This window comes from Manihot esculenta, chromosome 17 (genome assembly GCF_001659605.2).
Source record: "Manihot esculenta cultivar AM560-2 chromosome 17, M.esculenta_v8, whole genome shotgun sequence".
Classification (NCBI taxonomy): Eukaryota; Viridiplantae; Streptophyta; class Magnoliopsida; order Malpighiales; family Euphorbiaceae; genus Manihot; species Manihot esculenta.
Window position 1 is genome coordinate 32,269,747 of NC_035177.2, and position 18,910 is coordinate 32,288,656.

Genomic DNA, 18,910 nt, shown 5'->3' on the forward strand with positions numbered 1-18,910 from the left:
AAATATATAAACAGAATTATAGATCATTTGATTTAGTTAAAGGGTAGTGATAAATTTTAGCCATTATTTTATTTTATATCTAATAATCACAAAAATCATATTTTTCATTAAAAATTACATTATTTTTTTATATGGCTAATTATTTGAAAGTAACAAATTATATAGAGAAAAATTAATGTAGCTGTACTAATTGCGAATAAAAATATACGTGAAAATTATATGACCTTTATTTGAAAATTTTAATTAGTATTTAATTTAAAAAATTACTTTTTTATTTTATAAAATAAAATTAAATGAATCTTATTATTAGAATAGTTGAGAATATTAGTGAGATTTATATAAAGTTCAACAGTTAGTTTATATATTCGGCTTTTCTTTAATTTATGAATTATAAAAGTTTAAGAATAAAGTGGAGAATTTTAAAAATTCAAGGAGCAATTAGACCTTTTTAGAGTAAATTCTTTTATTAAAAAAATAATTTATTTTTATTATTTATATGTTAAAATTCTTATTATTTAATTAACAAATTTAATGGTTTTAATTCTTACATTTTAACTTTGTGAAACTGAAACTCACTCCATTAATATTTGAAAATAATTTATTTTTTCAGTTTCATAATTAAAAAAATTAATTTTGAAAAATTAGGAAGAATTTTGATTAATTTTAAAATAAAATTAATTTAGTTTTAAAAATGTTTTGGTGATTTCTCATATATTTAATTTAAAAAATTAAATTGTAAATATCAGTTTAATATAGCCTAGAAAAGTTAATTTATTAATTAAAAAAATAAAGGGATTATGTGCTAATTTTAATATATTGCCAATAAGAATTTCTCAAGCCTGAAAATATAGGTCGCTCCTTATCGCAGCAGGATGAGGACACGCGGGATCTGCTCCCCTACATCTCAAGCAAACTTTAACTTTAGGGACAAAAAGGGAAAAACATCAGATTGAACTATACGACACCACTCCACAGCGTAAAGAAAGCAAAGAAAATAAATAAAATAAGAATAAGAGAAGCACAGAAGCTGAGTTGCCAAGCGAAGTCGGTCTTCTAGCTGGGTCTCAATTTAATTCACTTCTCGTTCTCTCCTTCAAAAACCAAATTCCACGTGACCTTCTCAACCGGCAAAACACTTCTTCATATTCATCTCCATCTCCACCTCCACCTCCACCTCCACCTCCACCTCCAACTTCATCGCTTCACACAATCCTTCATCTCTCTCTGGATTCAATTCCACTCAACTTCAACTTCAACTTCCTCACTATCTGATCATCTTCACATCCACGGATCTAGTCGAATCTTCAATTCACCATCTGTTTTTTCTCTCTTGTGACGTCATTTTTGCTTGAGATGGTGGAGAAATCGAGGTGAGTGGTGGTTATTGTATGTTTGTATCTTTACTGTGTAGATGAAGCAGCGGAAGGTGACGCAACAGCAGAAATCTCACTTCAAATGGAAGAGAAAGGTGTATGCTGTGTTGTTCTTAGGGTTTTGTTTTGGGAGCTTGCTTTTGATGCAAACTCAGTATACTCGAATTCTAGCACTTGCTTCTCTGCAGTCTCGTTTCGTTCAGAAGCCGAAAATTGCTTTTCTCTTTATAGCTCGAAATCGGATTCCTCTTGAGATTGTTTGGGATGCGTTTTTTAAGGTAAATAAACACAGTTAATTATTGCATTGTGGTTTATGGACTGAGATTTGGTAGTATCTTTGATTGATACAGTTGTAGCAGATCATATAGAATTATGTGAATTATAATTTGGTACTGGTTACTCCTACTTGTTAGTTTGATGTTTATATCATGCTTGTTATGCTGAAATGTAAAACAATACAACCAGATATGAAGTGGAATAGACTACGGAGCTTTATGTAATAAATTAGTCTTTTCCTCTTCTTTTCCTTGCAAAACTAAAACATTAATTAGTTACTTATTTTTTGCATCATTAACTACGACGTGAAACAGGGTGCAAAAAATTTATTGAACGGTTATAACTTGTATTTTATATATATATCATTGAAACATTTACACTTCTATTTTTAGAAAAAAAAATTAAAGAAATGAAGTTAGGGATGCAAATACCCCACAGGTAGGCAGAGTTATTATTATTATTATTATTATTATTATCTTTGTATTAAAAAGACAAGTATGAAAAAAATTTGTATTAGAAAGACAAGTATGAAAAAAAAGTAACCATAACCGTTCATTATATATATATATATAATTATTTTTCATTTTTTTTCTTTGTAAAATAATATTCATCACGTTTGCAATTATAACTATTGAAGATAACTTTTGAAGTATATTTTATAGCTATGCTTTATGCTCCACCAAGGGCGAGAATAGCAACCTACGGTATAATCACAATTACAATTTCATTACATCTTTAACTATTGGTACCAAGAATGTCCATAGATGTGCTAGTAGGATCTGACCCAGCCAGTGGCTGATATTTCCACATGTCAGGCAATCATGTCAACTGTAAGCGTGGTAATGTCAAACACACTGCAATATGATTTCAATTTCTCTTGAGACAGCTAGCAATAGGGCTAATATTCAGCAGTAAGAAGAGGATCTGCACATAAGACACTATCTTATTCCTTTTCATGCATTGAGTTGTCAGAAAGAAACAGGATTATGATAAATGAGGCGAACAGCCATCTTGAAGCATTGGTTTTTTTATCATTAGGCTAAAATCTAAATTTGCCAATGGCATAAGGTACTCGGTAATATCCTGTGATTCTTATCATGCATTCTCCTCTGTAAAAAGGTTCTGATTTTGCTTGCACTTATATTACAGACGATAAGGGTCTTTCCAGCTTTTTTGGCTGAAAAAAGATGAAAAAAAAAACTATATTGATTTGTGGATTTGGTGCACTTTGGCATCAACTATATCTTTTATAGCATGTTTTTTTTTGTCAACATCATTACCTTCTTTAAGTGGAAGCGGGATGAGTTATTTTGGGATGTTATGCTCTCGTGAATGTAAGAAATGAGAAAAAAAAAAGCCAATCTCCCCTTTTATAGGATAACTCAGAAGACCTTCTTTTTTTCTCTCTTTCATTTTCTTGATTTTCTTTTAATAATCTTGAAGCTTGTATCTCGTGTAGGATCATATTTGATGAAGCATTGTTGCTATTTGCAGGGTGCAGAATCTAGATTTTCAATTTTTGTTCATTCAAGGCCTGGGTTTCTGCTCAACAAGGCAACAACAAGATCTGAATACTTTTTAAATCGCCAAGTTAATGATAGTATACAGGTTGTTATTCCTACCATTTAATGTCGCACTCGAAATGTGAGGCAATTATTATATTGCTGCTTCATGTCAAGCTACATGATCAATATAATGACTGATGTATTTTAGTGGAGGACAAAAAGGTTCCCTCAAGAGACCAAAAGCAAAATTTTGAATTTGCAAGCTTAGGGTAACCTGTTGTTTGTAAATGTGTGTGTGCATATACTCATACTTTCATATGTTGATTTGACAGATAAACTGTTTGGTTTAGCAACATGAAGGAACAAAAGAAATAAAATCAATTTCTTTGTAGCTTACTCAAGCCAGTACTACTACTGGTTAACATAAGCTCTTCGCTGGCTTGTAATTAGGTTATATGTTGATAATCAAACAAAAAATTTGCAATTTTATGCATGGATTTTTTTTATTGGTGTGATATTCCTGTAACCAATTCCAGGTAGATTGGGGAGAGGCGAGCATGATTGAGGCCGAGCGTATATTACTAAGACATGCTCTGGAGGATCCTTGGAATGAACGCTTTGTTTTCCTCTCAGACAGGTGAGGATTGATGCCAATAATGGATCCTTGATTTTAGATCATTACGTATCTTTATGTCTTATGTTGAAATCTTATTATTTTGACCAAAAAATTAATTTCATTCTGTTTCGAACCTTAATTTCATAAGAGATGCTAGCTTGTTTAATGGAATGCTGTGCCTTTTGTTTAGTTGAAGGAATGAAGTTTTTTGTTTTCCTTTTTGGTCATTTTTTTACCTAACAGTCTCTCAGTTACTTGATCTTCTCCTCAGCTGCATACCTCTTTACAACTTCAGCTACACTTATGACTATATCATGTCGACATCAACTAGTTTTGTAGACAGGTTAGTCAGCTAGGCTCTAGTGCATACCGTATATTTTATGTTTGCTCTTGATATTATTACATGTTTTGCAACTGAAGATAACATTATGGGTGTTTGTGTCATACATGCACAGAAAATCGAATTTAGAAATTAACTAGCATATGACTTTCAAGCCGCATGTGATCTGTTTCGAATATTAGAGCTTAATGCGTCGTGTATCTGTGATGCCTCTCAACAATTATATTGGAGAGGAAAGAATTAGATTTTGGTTACTTTGGATATTATTTATTATTCTATGTGCCTGTTTGGCATTGAGGTTTAGGAGGGAAAAGGCGCTTTTAAGAAAAAACATCATTTTAAATGTTGTTGAAACAAGCTGTTTTGTTATTTGAACAGAACAAGTCAAGTTTATTTTTAAGTCAATTTTTAATACTGTCTAATTAATATACTCAAGAAAGGGCTTTTCTCAATAGCATCTCTAATTGTAATGCCAAACAAACTCTATCATCTATATCTATCCACATATAATGTGAAGAATATAAGACTGCCAGTTAGGGAACCTCTAGCAACGATGAGTTTGTGTTTTATCAGATCCTCATTGGATTCTTGGAGATCTGTGTTTAGATGTTTTTTTTCTTTATTAAAACTATTATTATTATATAATCTTCCAAGGGCTCTTGGGAACCCAAATGACCAGTTTAGGTTGTAAATGAATCCTACAATTGAGAATAAAAGTTTCTTGCATTAATTGTAGCAAAAGTTCTTGAATCTTCAATTCTGTTCTTTGGTTATATAAAAGCTATCAGTGAACGCTTAAATTGAAGAAAAATAAAACCTTGTCCACTATTTTTATCTGGCACAATTGGTTACTCTCCGGCTTCGCTAGATCAAGATATTTTTAATAATGAACTCATTGTGAATGTGGTCTACTGCTTCACTCCTTTTATCTCTCAACTAAATCCTTGTACAGCCATATCCTCTAAGATTGCAAGCTATCTTATATTTTCTTACAATGGCGATTATTTTTTAAAGTCTCCAGCTTCATTTATATGCTGTGTGTTGAGTTGGCTAATAAGATGAGAGGTTATCAGATTTAGATTCAGTGGGGCTAGTATGTAATAGTTACCATGGATTAGTACAATGTAAAGTTATTCACCGTTGATCTTCTTTTCTTTTATTTATTTTTTGTGGGAATCTTGCGAAAATAAAGACTTTAGAGAAGTGAACAATAAATGGTCTTCCATTGTCAATTTCTTCCTCTTTGAATCATATGAAGTTGTATGCTTTAAAAGATAAATGTTTTGCACTGCCTGAGGGATATTGAATTTTTGCATAAAGGGTTAGCTGATTAGGCATGTAACTTCCCTTCAACCATCTACTTTAATTTTTAGGTAACATCTTGTATAAAACTATTCTAACAAAACAAACTGTAACTTAGGATATTTATTGGGATATTTTTTTTCAGTCTCTGTTCCCGTCTCTCTCCATACATTTTAGACATTGCTTTCTGCCTATACCTTCTCACTCTTATGTAACTTGAAACAATAAATTTTAAAAAATAAAAAGAAAAAAAAACAGTGATTGTGATTCAGAACCTAGCCTTATTGCAGTTTCTTAGCTAACAGCTGAATTGAGTAAATCTGAATTGGGGCATTGTTTTGTTCATCATATAAGATTGCAGCTAGTTTAGTAATTGATTTAACTGTATTACTTGCAATCCATGTCATGATGTCTGAAATGATTTAATCAATCTCATGAATGATTTAGCGTAAGATCAATGAAGATTTTATTCATCATTCAGTGGCTTCTTCACCATATTTTTATCTGCGGTAGTTTTGAGAAAAAAAAAATGATTATATTATTGTCTTCTTTTAAGCATCTATGCCAACTTTTGTTTTTTCTTTTTTTTGGATCTTTTGGATTGATTTGTGCAACTAAAATGCTGGAAGCAGCTTTGCTGATACTAAAGAGGGCCGCTACAACCCAAAAATGTCTTCATTCATTCCTGTACATAACTGGAGGAAAGGATCTCAGGCATGATTGCTTATTGATATTAATGAAAAACTAAAACAAAAAATGATGTGCATTTGTTGACAGTATCTCTTGTTCCATATTTCTTGAGATTGTGTAATTTTGTTTTTTTTTTCTTTATGTTGTTACAGTGGGTTGTTCTCACCAGAAAGCATGCAGAGATTGTAGTGAATGACACTTCAGTCTTTCCTATGTTTCAACAGCATTGCAAGGCAAGTTTATGTTGTCTGACCTTTTTTTTCTAAAGATATCTGTATATGTAACTTTTAACATAATAGATGTTGATGCCATCATATAGTCCTGTGCTGTTGTTGGAGAATAAATATAGTACATGGATAGTATATCTGATTTTATTATAAACATGGCTTAGGTTATTTATGATCATTCTATACTACGTAGCTAAATATATTTACTTGTTTGAGCATATTGAGAACTGGAAATGAATGCCATATCAAAGCTTAATTCTTAAAATGTTCTTTTATCCATGGGATAAAATTACCAATTACCTCAGAGGTTACAAATTACTATACTGATTCCTTTTTTTTTTTCTCTTCAGTAACAGTTTTCCACTTTAGGAAGTTGATTTTTTATTCCCTAAGTTCTATTGTTAATTGGGGTTTCTTACTTTTATCTTATTTACTTTGTTCATGCATGATAATGATGCAGAGGAGATCGCTACCTGAGTTTTGGCGGGACCAGCCCTTTGTAAGTAACTTCATCTACGTCTTCCTTTCTTGCATTAGTAGATTATATATTTTATTTCCTGAAAAATCTTATTATCCGCTTTTAAAGTGCATTTAAAGATGTTATTAGTAATTATTGCTCATTGCTTCATGTATAGCCAGCTGATCCAGCTAAGGAGCATAATTGTATACCTGATGAACATTATGTACAGACATTACTGGCTGTAAGATGCATTCTTATCCTTATGTGTTTGAAAGATATTCTATGTCCTTAACGATATTATGTTGCGTGTGTCTTCATTTAATTTTTGTCTTGTAGAAGAAGATATCTTTTATTTATTGTTTGGTGATCTATTAGTCATTTACATAGTTCTGAACTCTCTTTAACTGCTCTTTTCAATTTAATAAATGGTTAGCATACCAAGTTTGGATAAAATTGAACAGTAGAAACTTTTGTGCATGAAATTTTGGACTTGTATTTGTCAACTTCACCTGCACTCAAACCTGAAAGTCCTGAAGGGTCAATAGGATAGCATTTGCATTTGAAGGTCCTCGTCTACCATAGCTACAACTTATGATGTCCAACTTTGTGCTGCTGAGAAGTCAGTAAATAATCACCTGAATCATGAAAGAGTATTGTCAGTAATAATAAATACCTCTTAGAAGTAATTTTTTTTTTGTTTGTTTGTATTCTATGTACTCTTTGCATTTCACATTTTTTGTTTTGTTTGCAACAACTTGTTACAGTTGGTTGCTGCTGAGAAAGGTAGTTGACATGCAGTTTATGCTACATCATATGCTGCTACTTCTGAACTTAGATGGTTCTAGGCCTAATTCTCAAACCAAGTACCTAAAAAAAAATTATTACTCCCTCTGTTCCATAATTTTTGTCCACCTTTTCTTTTTTTAGTTGTCCCAAAATTATTGTTCGCTTTTCCTTTTTTTTTATATTATAGTAACATATAATTTAACTATTCTAACCCTATTTAATTTTATCTTATTTTCAATAAATCTCTCAAAACATCTTTTAGTATTTAATAAAATATAATATCTCTATGATGGGTATAATTGAAAAGTTAATAAAAAAATTGTCTTTCTTAATATATGTGAAAAAATAAAGTGGACAAAAATTATGGGACGGAGAGAGTAATAATTAGAGGGAAACATGCTTAGCTTGTTTAGATTCCGATGTATCTAAAACTTATATGAAGATTTTTTGTTTTTTTGGCCTCTAAAGCATTCCCTTTTCTTTTCTCAAAATCAGCAAGAAGGCCTCGAAGGAGAAATCACACGAAGGTCATTAACACATAGTTCATGGGATCTTTCATCCTCAAAAGACCCCACTCGCCGTGGTTGGCATCCTGTTACTTATAAATTCTCTGATGCTACTCCCATGCTTATAAAGTATATAAAGGTATTAGCAGAGTCTTTTGGTATTTGAATTAGTGAATGTTCTATCATTTATTATCCATGTAGTAGGAACTTGTTCGCAGGATTTAGCTGCTCTAGTGTAGGTCTTTCAGCAGAAGTAGCTCCAAACTGGGTGCAATGGAGGAAAGTGATACATATAGCCAGTCTCAATAAGGTTGAGATTAAGATTTAGCCGAGCATGTTAATAGAAGTAGAGGTCACATGGTTTTGTCACATGGAAAATTGTTGCATGTTGGGTGCCTGGCATCATCACCACCTCAACTTGGCAGCATGATAGTGTCATGCTGCCACTCCATTGCTGTCACGTTGGACACCATTTTGATTCACATATTTGAATTTAATATGCTTGATAAGTTTGAAATAATTCCATGTGTTTCAAAGAAACTCCATGCAATCTTATGTGTTGTCTCAATTGCATTAGTACACTACACCTGCATTATGATTTGTTTACCCCTGTTTGGAATCAAGAATTTCACAAGAATTTAATTCAATTGATTTATTTTTTATCAATTTTGTTATTTAGGATGAAAGAATTCAATTTTTTTAATTTGAAAAAAAATTCATTATAAAAGAAATTAAAATTATACATGATTTTGTAAGGATTTATTTGAATTCATTTTTCTTAACACGAACTGTTCCAAAGGAACCTTACAGTTTTTCCAGGTAAGTTTGGTGGAGAATTCAAAGCAATTATGATATAAGCCTAAAGTTACTGGGAGTGGCACTGCAGTTGTTGCCTCTGTCTACTATTCTCATCGTGTTTCCATCTCTGACAATGAAATTGAAATTACATTTCTCCTAGTTTTCCATTCTTGCAAGTTGAATAACATAGTGGGAGGCTGTTATGAAAGAGTTTGAAGGCAAATTTGTTTTACTTTAGAAGAGTACATGTCTTTTGCTTATTATCAAGAGGGTATATTTTTAAAAGGTTCAATTACTTTTGCAGGACATTGACAATATATATTACGAGACTGAATATCGAAGAGAATGGTGCACCAGCAAAGGGAAACCATCGACATGCTTCCTTTTTGCAAGAAAATTCACCCGTCCTGCTGCCCTTCGCCTTCTTAACATGGTAAACCCAAATTAAATAATTTTAAATTAAAGCTAACCTTTGGATTGATAAGGACTTAGAATAAATACGTGAATTTAGCTTGTTCGAGATGACCCTGAAAAATTCAATTGCAACTAACCTTAAGAAATTTAACATCAAGTTAGATAAGCAAATGAATTTAACTATTTTCATTCTCAACTGACACATGCATTGCACATTTTGTTCTTGTGTATCCATAGTAAGTTCCACCAATTTATTTGGCTATTCTTTCTTTTTTTTTTTCTCCTCTATTGAACAGTCTATGCTGGGAGCTTCCCGTAAGGCAGCAAACGAGTCATGATTCCTAACAATGCTGAAGTGAATTTCTTCTGTAGCCTGTAGGTATGATGTTAGATAGGAATGGTTGGCCTTAACCTATATGGATAAAGGTAGCGCAAATATGCGGTGAAAGGTAATGAAGAAAGCTGTAAATTAGACTGGAAATGAAAAAATATATAAAACAAAATATTAATAGTGAATTTTCTTGTTTTCTCATTTTTTTCAATCACGTAGTAAATAAAAGGGAATTATTATAGAGTTTGATATGCATATGCTGTATCCTGATTTGCTATATTTTTCACTTCGGCGTAAAACGAGGGGCTGTGACGATAAAGAGGCCACTGTGATTCTGACGACTCATCTCTTCGCCCCGATAAGGCTGGAGACGGTCGTTAGTCTCTCTCTCTCTCTCATTCTCTTTTGTGTTGCTGTGTTTGTGTGCAATATGTTATGAAATTATCCCCCCGAGTGGGAGAATATAAAATTTAAAGTGCAGCAGTAAAACTCTATTCGTTATAATAATATGGCTAATTACATAAAAACAATTTTGCGGCACAAATTCACTCCCCGCTACAGCTCGTGGCACACATGCTGAAATAATAATAAAACAACTCTCAACTTTGGATGTGGCTTTCTGTTCCTGTTAAAATTCGGTGGACACCAAATTTAAGTGGAGCAAAATTCTATTTTCTTTTATGTAACTTTTTAATTTTAATTCCTACTTTTATGTGCACATAATAGACCTTGATTTTCAAATGATTAGAATTGGTGAACTCCTTGCATCTTGATTATGGACATCGTCCTTATTATAACAGTATATTTCCAATCAATCTGTTCCCTTTCGATTACCATATCAAATTTGTCACTTCATTAACCTTGTTATAAAAGCTCGACTTCTATTGTTACTGGTATACTTCTTGATCTTTTCATAGTCTAATTTCACTGTATTATCCTTCAACATCCATAGTTATGTGACCAAAATTGTATTATGTAATTCCTAACCTATCGATACAATTATTTATTACAGATATTGCATAGGTAAGATAAGAATTTGTATTTTCTGTGTTATTGCATCCTTTTTAATATTGTATTATGAAATTCCTAACTTATCGATACAAAATCAGTAATAATTAATAATGCATCCTTTTTAATATATGTGATTTCCTATCTTATACTGATAGGAAATCAGTAATAAATCTTGATATTTAATGAAACTTAACGAGTACAATATTGCATTCGTTAAAAAAAATAAATATTATATAATTTTTATATTATCAATAAAAAATCAATAATAAATAACCATATTTAATGAATGCTAACTAGTAGGGCTGTGGAATCGGTCGGTTCGGTTCCGAACCGAACCGAACCGAAAAAACCGAAAATCGATTTATTAAAATTTTCAAAACCGAAAAAACCGATTATAAAAGTATAACCGAACTGAACCAAACCGATAAAAATCGGTTCGGTTCGGTTCGGTTCGGTTCAAACCGAAATAACTAATCAATTTCATGAAAGCTGGATCGTCATGGAAGTTCGACGGTCGCCACGAAGCGGCATCGTCATTGGAACGGCTTCATTTCTCGGTGGCGGAATGTCATCTCTGATCTTGAAATTCCCTCCCAACTTCGTGCGCCAGCTCAGCACCAAGTCCCGCCGGAACTGCAGCAACATCAATGTGGCGTAAGTCGTTGCCGCTTCGTGGTCCGACAATTCTGCTACAGGTATTCCCTCGGCGGCGGCTGCCGGCTCCGCTGCAATCCCCGCTACGCCGGTCGATTTGATTGGACAATAAAACTGGAAATGGACAATAACAACTAATGATTAAGATCTACGAATACCCAAAATTTCTTGCTCTGTCTCGGAGAGTATGGTCGATGCCTCCAGGATGGGGGTGTCGTTGCTGTTGGAAGCGATGGAGATATGGGGTGTCTCGCTGTTTCAGTGAGGGAGGTAAAGGAGTTGATTTGCTCGTGGATGTCGATAATGGCTGCGGAAGATGAATGCAAGGGATTCTTGGTCAGAGCAGGTCTTGTGATTGAAGGAGCAGAGGTCTGGGGAGAAGCTGGTTCTCGATGGGTCTTCATGCAGGAAGGAGATGGGTGTGGGTTTTGATGGCTCTGTTTCTGGGTAGTGAAAATGGAGATGAAGGTGTGTTTTTTGTTAGGAGGGGCTGGAAGCAGTCTTGGTGGGAAAAAGACCAAGACTACGTCGTTTTTGGTGGAAAGCACAATGGGTGGCTTACAGAAAGATTTCAGAGATTCAATGATGGAGAGGGGACAGGGGAGGCGAACGCCTGGGCCGAGGGTTCAGATTAGAACCGAAATCGGTTATTTCGGTTTGATCGGTTATTTAACACGTTTAAACCGAACCGAACCGAAAACTGAATAATTTTAAATATACTAACCGAACCAAACCGATCATCCTGATTAACCGAACCGAAAAACCGAAATTAATCGGTTCGGTTCGGTTTTTTGGTTTAAACCGAAATCTGCACAGGCCTACTAACTAGTGCAATTTTGCACTTATTAGAAAAATTATATTAGAAAACATAATTTTTATCATTATAATTATATTATTATATTTTTTTAAAATTATATAAAATAAAAAATAAAAATAAAAAACTTATTTCTATGTGACGATAGAGCATTAGGGGAAAAAATATATATATATCAGCACTACAATCTTAAAGATAAAACCCAAAAAAAGAAAGTCTTTGACCATTTATTAATACCACTAAAATTTAGCTCAAGACTTATTAATGGCTCCAACATTACCTTAGGACCTTGTAATTTGGAGAGTAAACCAAATATTCTCTTTGTTTTTTAATCTCTCATTTAAGATTTTTGTACATATAGTAAAATATAATAAATGTATTAAATTTTTAATAAAAATAAAAAAATTATGTTATCTTTCAACTAAAATATCTATATAAATAGAATGAATTTAATTAATATTTTAAAAATACTTCACTTATTGATAGTTAAATCGAAAAATAAAATATTTAATAAAATATTAAAATTATAAAATGATACTTATTTAAAAATAAAAAAATTCTTAAAATGACACGTAAAAAAATAAAGGGAGTAGCTAATGAAAAAAAATTCTTAAATGGACATGTCCCGTAATGAACCATTAATTTTAACATATAAATATGTGAATTTTTTTTCATAAAGATTTATTTATTTGTGTCTTATGATTCACTTGATTTATAGTAAACTAAGTTTAGACTAATATTTTTTTTATTAATTATGAATGATACATACGTGTAATACGTGACGCAAAAATTTAATTAAATTCCTAATTTTTATTAAAGATCAAGAAAAAAAAAGAGGGCACTTAGCCATTAATTAAAACCAAAAACATTTAGCTCAAGAGCTTGTTAATGGTATAGCAAACATTACCTAATGAGCTTGTAATTAACAACAAAATTAATTATGAATGACACGTATGTTATGCGTAATACTGTTGACTGAGAAGTTTCCTCATTCCACCGGCAAGCCTTTACCTCAAACTAACTCTCATCTATTTGTCTTTAATTTGCTCCACAATCCAATTTTATTAATTATTCTCCCTTTGACTCATCCTTTTTCCATATTTTTTATTTATATTTAACATAAATAAAATATATTATATCTCTCCCATAATAAATTATCAATTCATTCACTCAACTCAATAAAAAATTTATTAATATCCTAAATTTTAAAAAATATTATAATAATTTATTTAAAATATCTATTTAAATATTTCATATATTAATATTAAATACTTTAAATAATTAAAAAATAATATATATAAAAAAATTAATGTTATTTTAAATTTTAAAGTGATAAATAAAAAAGGAAATTATATAAACTTCTTGTTTTTAAGATAAAAAATAACCCATATATAAATTTTTTACTTTTAGTCTGATTTGAGTTTAAATTAAAACTTTAAACTAATTTGAATAAAAAATTAAAATAGATTAATTGAACATTGCACTGGAATGAAATTTAATATTTAATCAATATTAATTATTAAATTAAAATTAGAAAATCTAATTTTTAAAGCATCATCAATTAAAAAAATAAATTCATTTATAAATTGAAATTAATTTCTTTTTTATTGAACTTGAATGATCAAATTCAAATGCATTTATTTTACAATAAATAAGCATAAAATAGAGTATTCAAATTTGATAAGAGCTCTCTATAAAGACATTAATTTAAAAAAAAAAGGATTATTGTTGAAAATTTATCCAAATTAGATATGGTCAAAATTTTCTTCCTTCTTCTTGAGGGAAGAATCAATCAAACTTTAACATTCTTCAAGCTGGCATCACTTTTCATTTGTATTTTAAAATTTTTGAACTATAAATATCAAACCAGGATTTGGATTTGGATTAGGTTGGATTGAGTATGAAATTATTAATTTATTCAATTTTTTTTAAAAAAAACTTATAAAATAGAAATATTTTTCAAGAAAGTAAATTATTTTTCATCAATATTTGATTAGTGTTAAAAAATAAAAAATATTAATAAAATTCATGTAAATAAATAGTAGTATTAATAAGTTTTTAAAAATAAATTTTCTTTTAAAAAAATTTTAATTTTTTCTTTAATAAAAAATATTTTCCATGAATTTTTAAGTTTTCCAAATGGGTGTTATGTACGGCTCCAATAACTTGTTGGTGATAAATTATGTTGTATTACTCAGATAAGTTTATATATAATAGGTGTTAAATTTAAATTAAATCTAACTTATTTAATAAGATAGTTTAATAAGAAAGAGTGTTTGTAAAAATTAAATTTTATCGATTTTAAACAGAAATCAAATTAAATTAAATTAATTCAATTCGATTCGATTTGATTTAATAATTTAATTTTTTAATAACTTTTTATTTGTATATTTTATTTTTAATATTTTAAAATTTAATTGAAATATTTTAATTTTAATAAATTAATAAAAAAATTAAATTAAATTGAAATAAATAAAAAATAATCAAATATTACTATTAAAGGTAAGCATTTTTAAGAGAAAACTATAAATAATCTTTAAAACAACATTTAATATATTTATTTACTTAATCTCTAATTGGATTGAATTGACTTGAATTGAAAGGTATTTATTTTAAAATATTATACATATTGATGTTCTCTGCCATAAGCTGTTATCAATTAATCAATCAGGAAAAAATAAAATTCACAGATCCACAGTAAGTGATATTAGTAATTCTCACATTTAAATTAATAAATATTTAAAAAAGATTATAATTCTTTAGAAAGTTTAGATAATTTTGAATAGCATACTGAATTGTATTCAAAACCCTCTGTATACCTAGAAATTATAAAAAAAAAAAAAAAAAAAAAAAATCTCTACAGAAATTAATCCAACCAGATGTCAAAAATGGTTTCGAACAATTTCCCTTCATTTTGCCTCATAAATCGATTGAAATTTGTTATCCACAAAGGGCTAATTGCGCGTAATCTTCGGTTGACTCAAATAACGATTTTTTTTCTGAGACCAGTACGCGTGTACGCGCTTTATCTACGTGGTATTCTTCTATTGGTCTTCTCGTGGTAGTTGATCCATTCAGTAGTTAACCGTTTCAACGTTTTCTTAAGTGTTTGAGCTCATGCTTCGACGCTAGTGCGCTCATAAAGTAAAGTCTTCCCTGCGAAGTATTACACGTGGCAAACCGGCAAATCTCCACATTACCTAACCTTTTTTTTGGGAAAAAACTAACAGGTCTTCAGGTGTCGGTGGATCTATTGCCTGTAAGTCCTACACGTGGCAGTGGTCGGCACGCCATCGCAGGTGGATGAATTTTTTATACTATTTTTTTTTTTTTTTTTTAAAGAAAATCCTGGTTTAGTTAATTAGTTATGCTTATGGAAGTTGAAGTTGGTTCAGCTGAACTTCCGGAAAGAAAAAATTTTAAAAAAATACAAATAAAAAAAAATTAATAAAAAGTAGATAGGAGTTGGAATGATGTTAGAGGCTCAAGTTACATAGAGGCCCACAAATAAAGCCCAAATGCTTTGAATAAGAATATTCTCTTCTTTTTTTTTTTCTTTTTCTTTAGAGAATTTGCTATTTTCATTTCTCTGAGTTTGTTTTGACAACGTGCACATTCCATATTGGACCGCTAGTTTAAAGAAGTTATTTTTAATAATAATAATAATATGAAATTATAAAATATCAAAGTATATATTTTATAATATAGTTGAACGAAATTGTATTACGATTCATTATGAATATAATATAATATTTTAAATTTAAGAGTAATGGTATAAAAACTTATGTATTTTAATATTTGCATTCATCTATTTTTATATAGTTATCATATTTTTTAAAAATTTAATTTAATAAATATGAAATTTTGTGATTATAAATATAATAAAAATTTATTGAATAGTATTCTTTAATAGTAACTTTCATGGATAATTGTTCTATTAGCTGATAGGGTGAATCTTGATGAAGGGCTGAAACTGAAGCATACGAATCTTTTTATTTTTTAGGAAAATTGAATATTATTTTATTAAAAACTTATTACGTGATTTTATTTTTAAATAATAATGTATTGTTTATTTTAAGCGATTCATTTATTATATCATTTTATGATAATAAATTTTATTTTTTCTCAATATATTTTATAATTTTCATTTTGATGAAGTTTTTACTTCCTTTCTCATTTATTTAAACTTGCTTTAATAGTATTAATTATTGGAAATGTAAAATTTTAATTTTAAATAAAATAAAATAAAATCTTATAAATTATTAAATTTGGGAAAAAAGATTGAGATGAAGGGCAAAGGGATAATTCAGGCACAGAATATGAATGAAGAGTCTGAACTTTTATTCAAGAACTGTCTCCAAGGCAACCAGCACACCATACTACTTTATTCTCTCTCTTTTTTTTTTTTCAACTTGCTTTTTTGTACTATAAATTAGGTAAAGTTCCTTGATCGAAGGGATGTGATAAAGCTTTCCCATCACTTTATCCATACTTGAGAGTGACATAAAATAAACAAATATAAAAATTTTATTTTTCAATTAAACAAATTTTTAGTTTTATTTCACATATATTTTTTATCAGATAAATATTATCATAAATTTAATAATTAAATTTCATATGATATTTATTATTGCTAAATTAACAGTAATATCAGTTAATAAATTTATATTTTTTATTATAATAAAATTTTATTGCATGTCTGTAATTATGTAACCTAAATAATATTTTGCAGGTAAATAAAAAAAATAATGATAGTAGATTCTTATTTAAGCCTTCATATATTTCACCAAAATCATTTATAGATAAAAAAAATATTAAAAAACAGTGTCAATAAGATTTATATGCAGAAAGTTCAATTTGTATTAAAAAATTAAATTTTAAAAAATATTTTTTAAAATTTAAATAATCTATTTTATTTTATTTTTAAATATTTTCATTGCCAAAAAATATAAGAAATAACTTTCTCAACATAATTTTCTATAAAAGAATTCTATATTATTTAAATTGTCTCATATAATTTACTACCAATTTCTTGTATTAACATAAGTAAAATTCACAAATTTAAGTAGGTTGGATTGGTGAAAAATATATTTAAAAATTATTTTTAACATTTAAAATAAAAAAATTATTATTTAATTTTTATAACATTAAAAACTCACTAACTAATCATTTAATTTTAAAAATATATTAAAATATCACTAACAATTTAAAAATCTACTAATAGTTCCTTTTATTTATTTAAATTATTAAATATTTTACTATTTAGTGTTTATAATTTTAAAAATTTATTAGTTAGTTTTTAAAATTTTTTAAATATATACTAATTAATTTCCTCATATTATAATAAGTTTTTTTATAATATTTAATAGATAAAATTAATAGAAAGATTAATTAATAATTTTTTTATATTATAAAAATTAAACAATAATTTTCTTTTTAAAATATTTTAAAATTTTAATCAATGAAAAATATATTGATTAAAATAAAAAAAAATTAAATTATTTTTTTAAAACAATTTTATCTTTAAAAAAAATCATTCTCTATATTTAAAAATTTTAATAATACGGTAATATAGAATTTTATTAATATTTTTATTTTTAAATTAAAATTAAACTATTAAAAATAATTTATAAGAAATATTTTTTAAAAAAATAATAAAAAATATATTTTAAATATAAATTATTTTTTTTAAAAAATAACGGGTAAATATTGAGTTATTTAATTATTAGATAGTCTTGATTAATATTTTTTTAAAAAAATTATTAATAAGAATCACACGTGTAGATCTCTTTTATATCAACTAATTTTGGCTTTCCTCAATTATATTAAATAAATAAATAGTCTTGTTAATTAAATTAGATTATATTTTTTTAATAAAAATACTTTAAACACTGCTATAAATATACCCTTTAAAAACATATTTTATAAGCCATTAAAAGTTTTAAAAAATATTCTTAATAAAAATTATCATTTATTAATAAAATAACTTACTTTTCAATATTTTATTACAATATTAATTTATATTAATCTTTCCTTAAATCGGTAAAATAATTTACACGTGAAAAGTGTTTTCTTTAAATTTTTTAATAAAATCATTTATTTCTCATTGTTAAACAATTGTAATATGAGCGTAAAAGAATTCAACCTAGCGATGTTAAAAAGTTTGTCAAGATACAAAAATTACATAATTTTTTTTAGATTAACAAAATATTTTTTATTAATTAATTTTTCTCAGTGTTTTAAATTTTAAAAAATATGTTGTTTTAAATATACTTTTAATATAATATAATAATATCTCAAAATAAATTATGAGTTGTGATTATAAAATAAAGTCCATACAATAAAAATATGATTAATCGATATGCGATTTTACTCTAAAAAAAATAAATTTAAACACTTGTTAATTTTTTATCAAGATTCATTTTTTTCCAGTAGAATGAGATTTTACGAAAAATTATTAGAGAATAAAATTCAGTAAATTTTCATCACATCTATAATTACAGAATTCTTTATTTATTAGTTAATATCAGTCGAATTTATAAAAAATTTAATAATTAAATGAATCTTTTTACAGTACCAAAATTAATTAACACAAAATCAATATACACATTCTTACATGATCATTTTTAAGTTGCAAGCAATTTATTACATTTATTTTTTTATTCAATTACTAATTTAAGTATCGAAATAACGGTTATAAACGCCAGCTATCTAATATTTTTTTTTTATAAATTGAGTAATTACCGTAGAATTTTATTTAAATTACAATAATGGTATTTTTATAAAAAAAAATATGCAAGAACAACG

At 28.2% G+C, this 18,910-nt stretch overlaps 1 protein-coding gene across 7 annotated transcripts; it reads left to right on the forward strand.

Moving 5' to 3' along the window:
- Window positions 1-990: 990 nt before the first annotated feature.
- On the forward strand, window positions 991-9,879 carry LOC110605570 (glycosyltransferase BC10). 7 transcript variants are annotated; one of them, XR_006349229.1, is made up of 11 exons: window positions 998-1,651; window positions 3,144-3,257; window positions 3,691-3,791; window positions 4,042-4,113; window positions 6,045-6,126; window positions 6,255-6,335; window positions 6,790-6,828; window positions 6,965-7,030; window positions 8,071-8,220; window positions 8,300-9,312; window positions 9,590-9,610. XR_006349229.1 is itself a non-coding variant. In XM_021744188.2 (11 exons), exons 1-11 carry the CDS (start codon window positions 1,412-1,414, stop codon window positions 9,629-9,631), a joined length of 1,116 nt encoding a protein of 371 aa, XP_021599880.1. In that variant the 5' UTR covers window positions 1,000-1,411; the 3' UTR covers window positions 9,632-9,879. The 7 variants fall into 7 exon arrangements, 5 of the variants coding, with proteins under 5 accessions (XP_043808524.1, XP_043808522.1, XP_043808523.1 ...); XR_006349230.1 differs by lacking the exon at window positions 9,590-9,610 and having other exon boundaries at window positions 8,300-8,391; window positions 9,184-9,310; XM_021744188.2 differs by having other exon boundaries at window positions 1,000-1,651; window positions 9,184-9,312; window positions 9,590-9,879.
- Window positions 9,880-18,910: the final 9,031 nt, after the last annotated feature.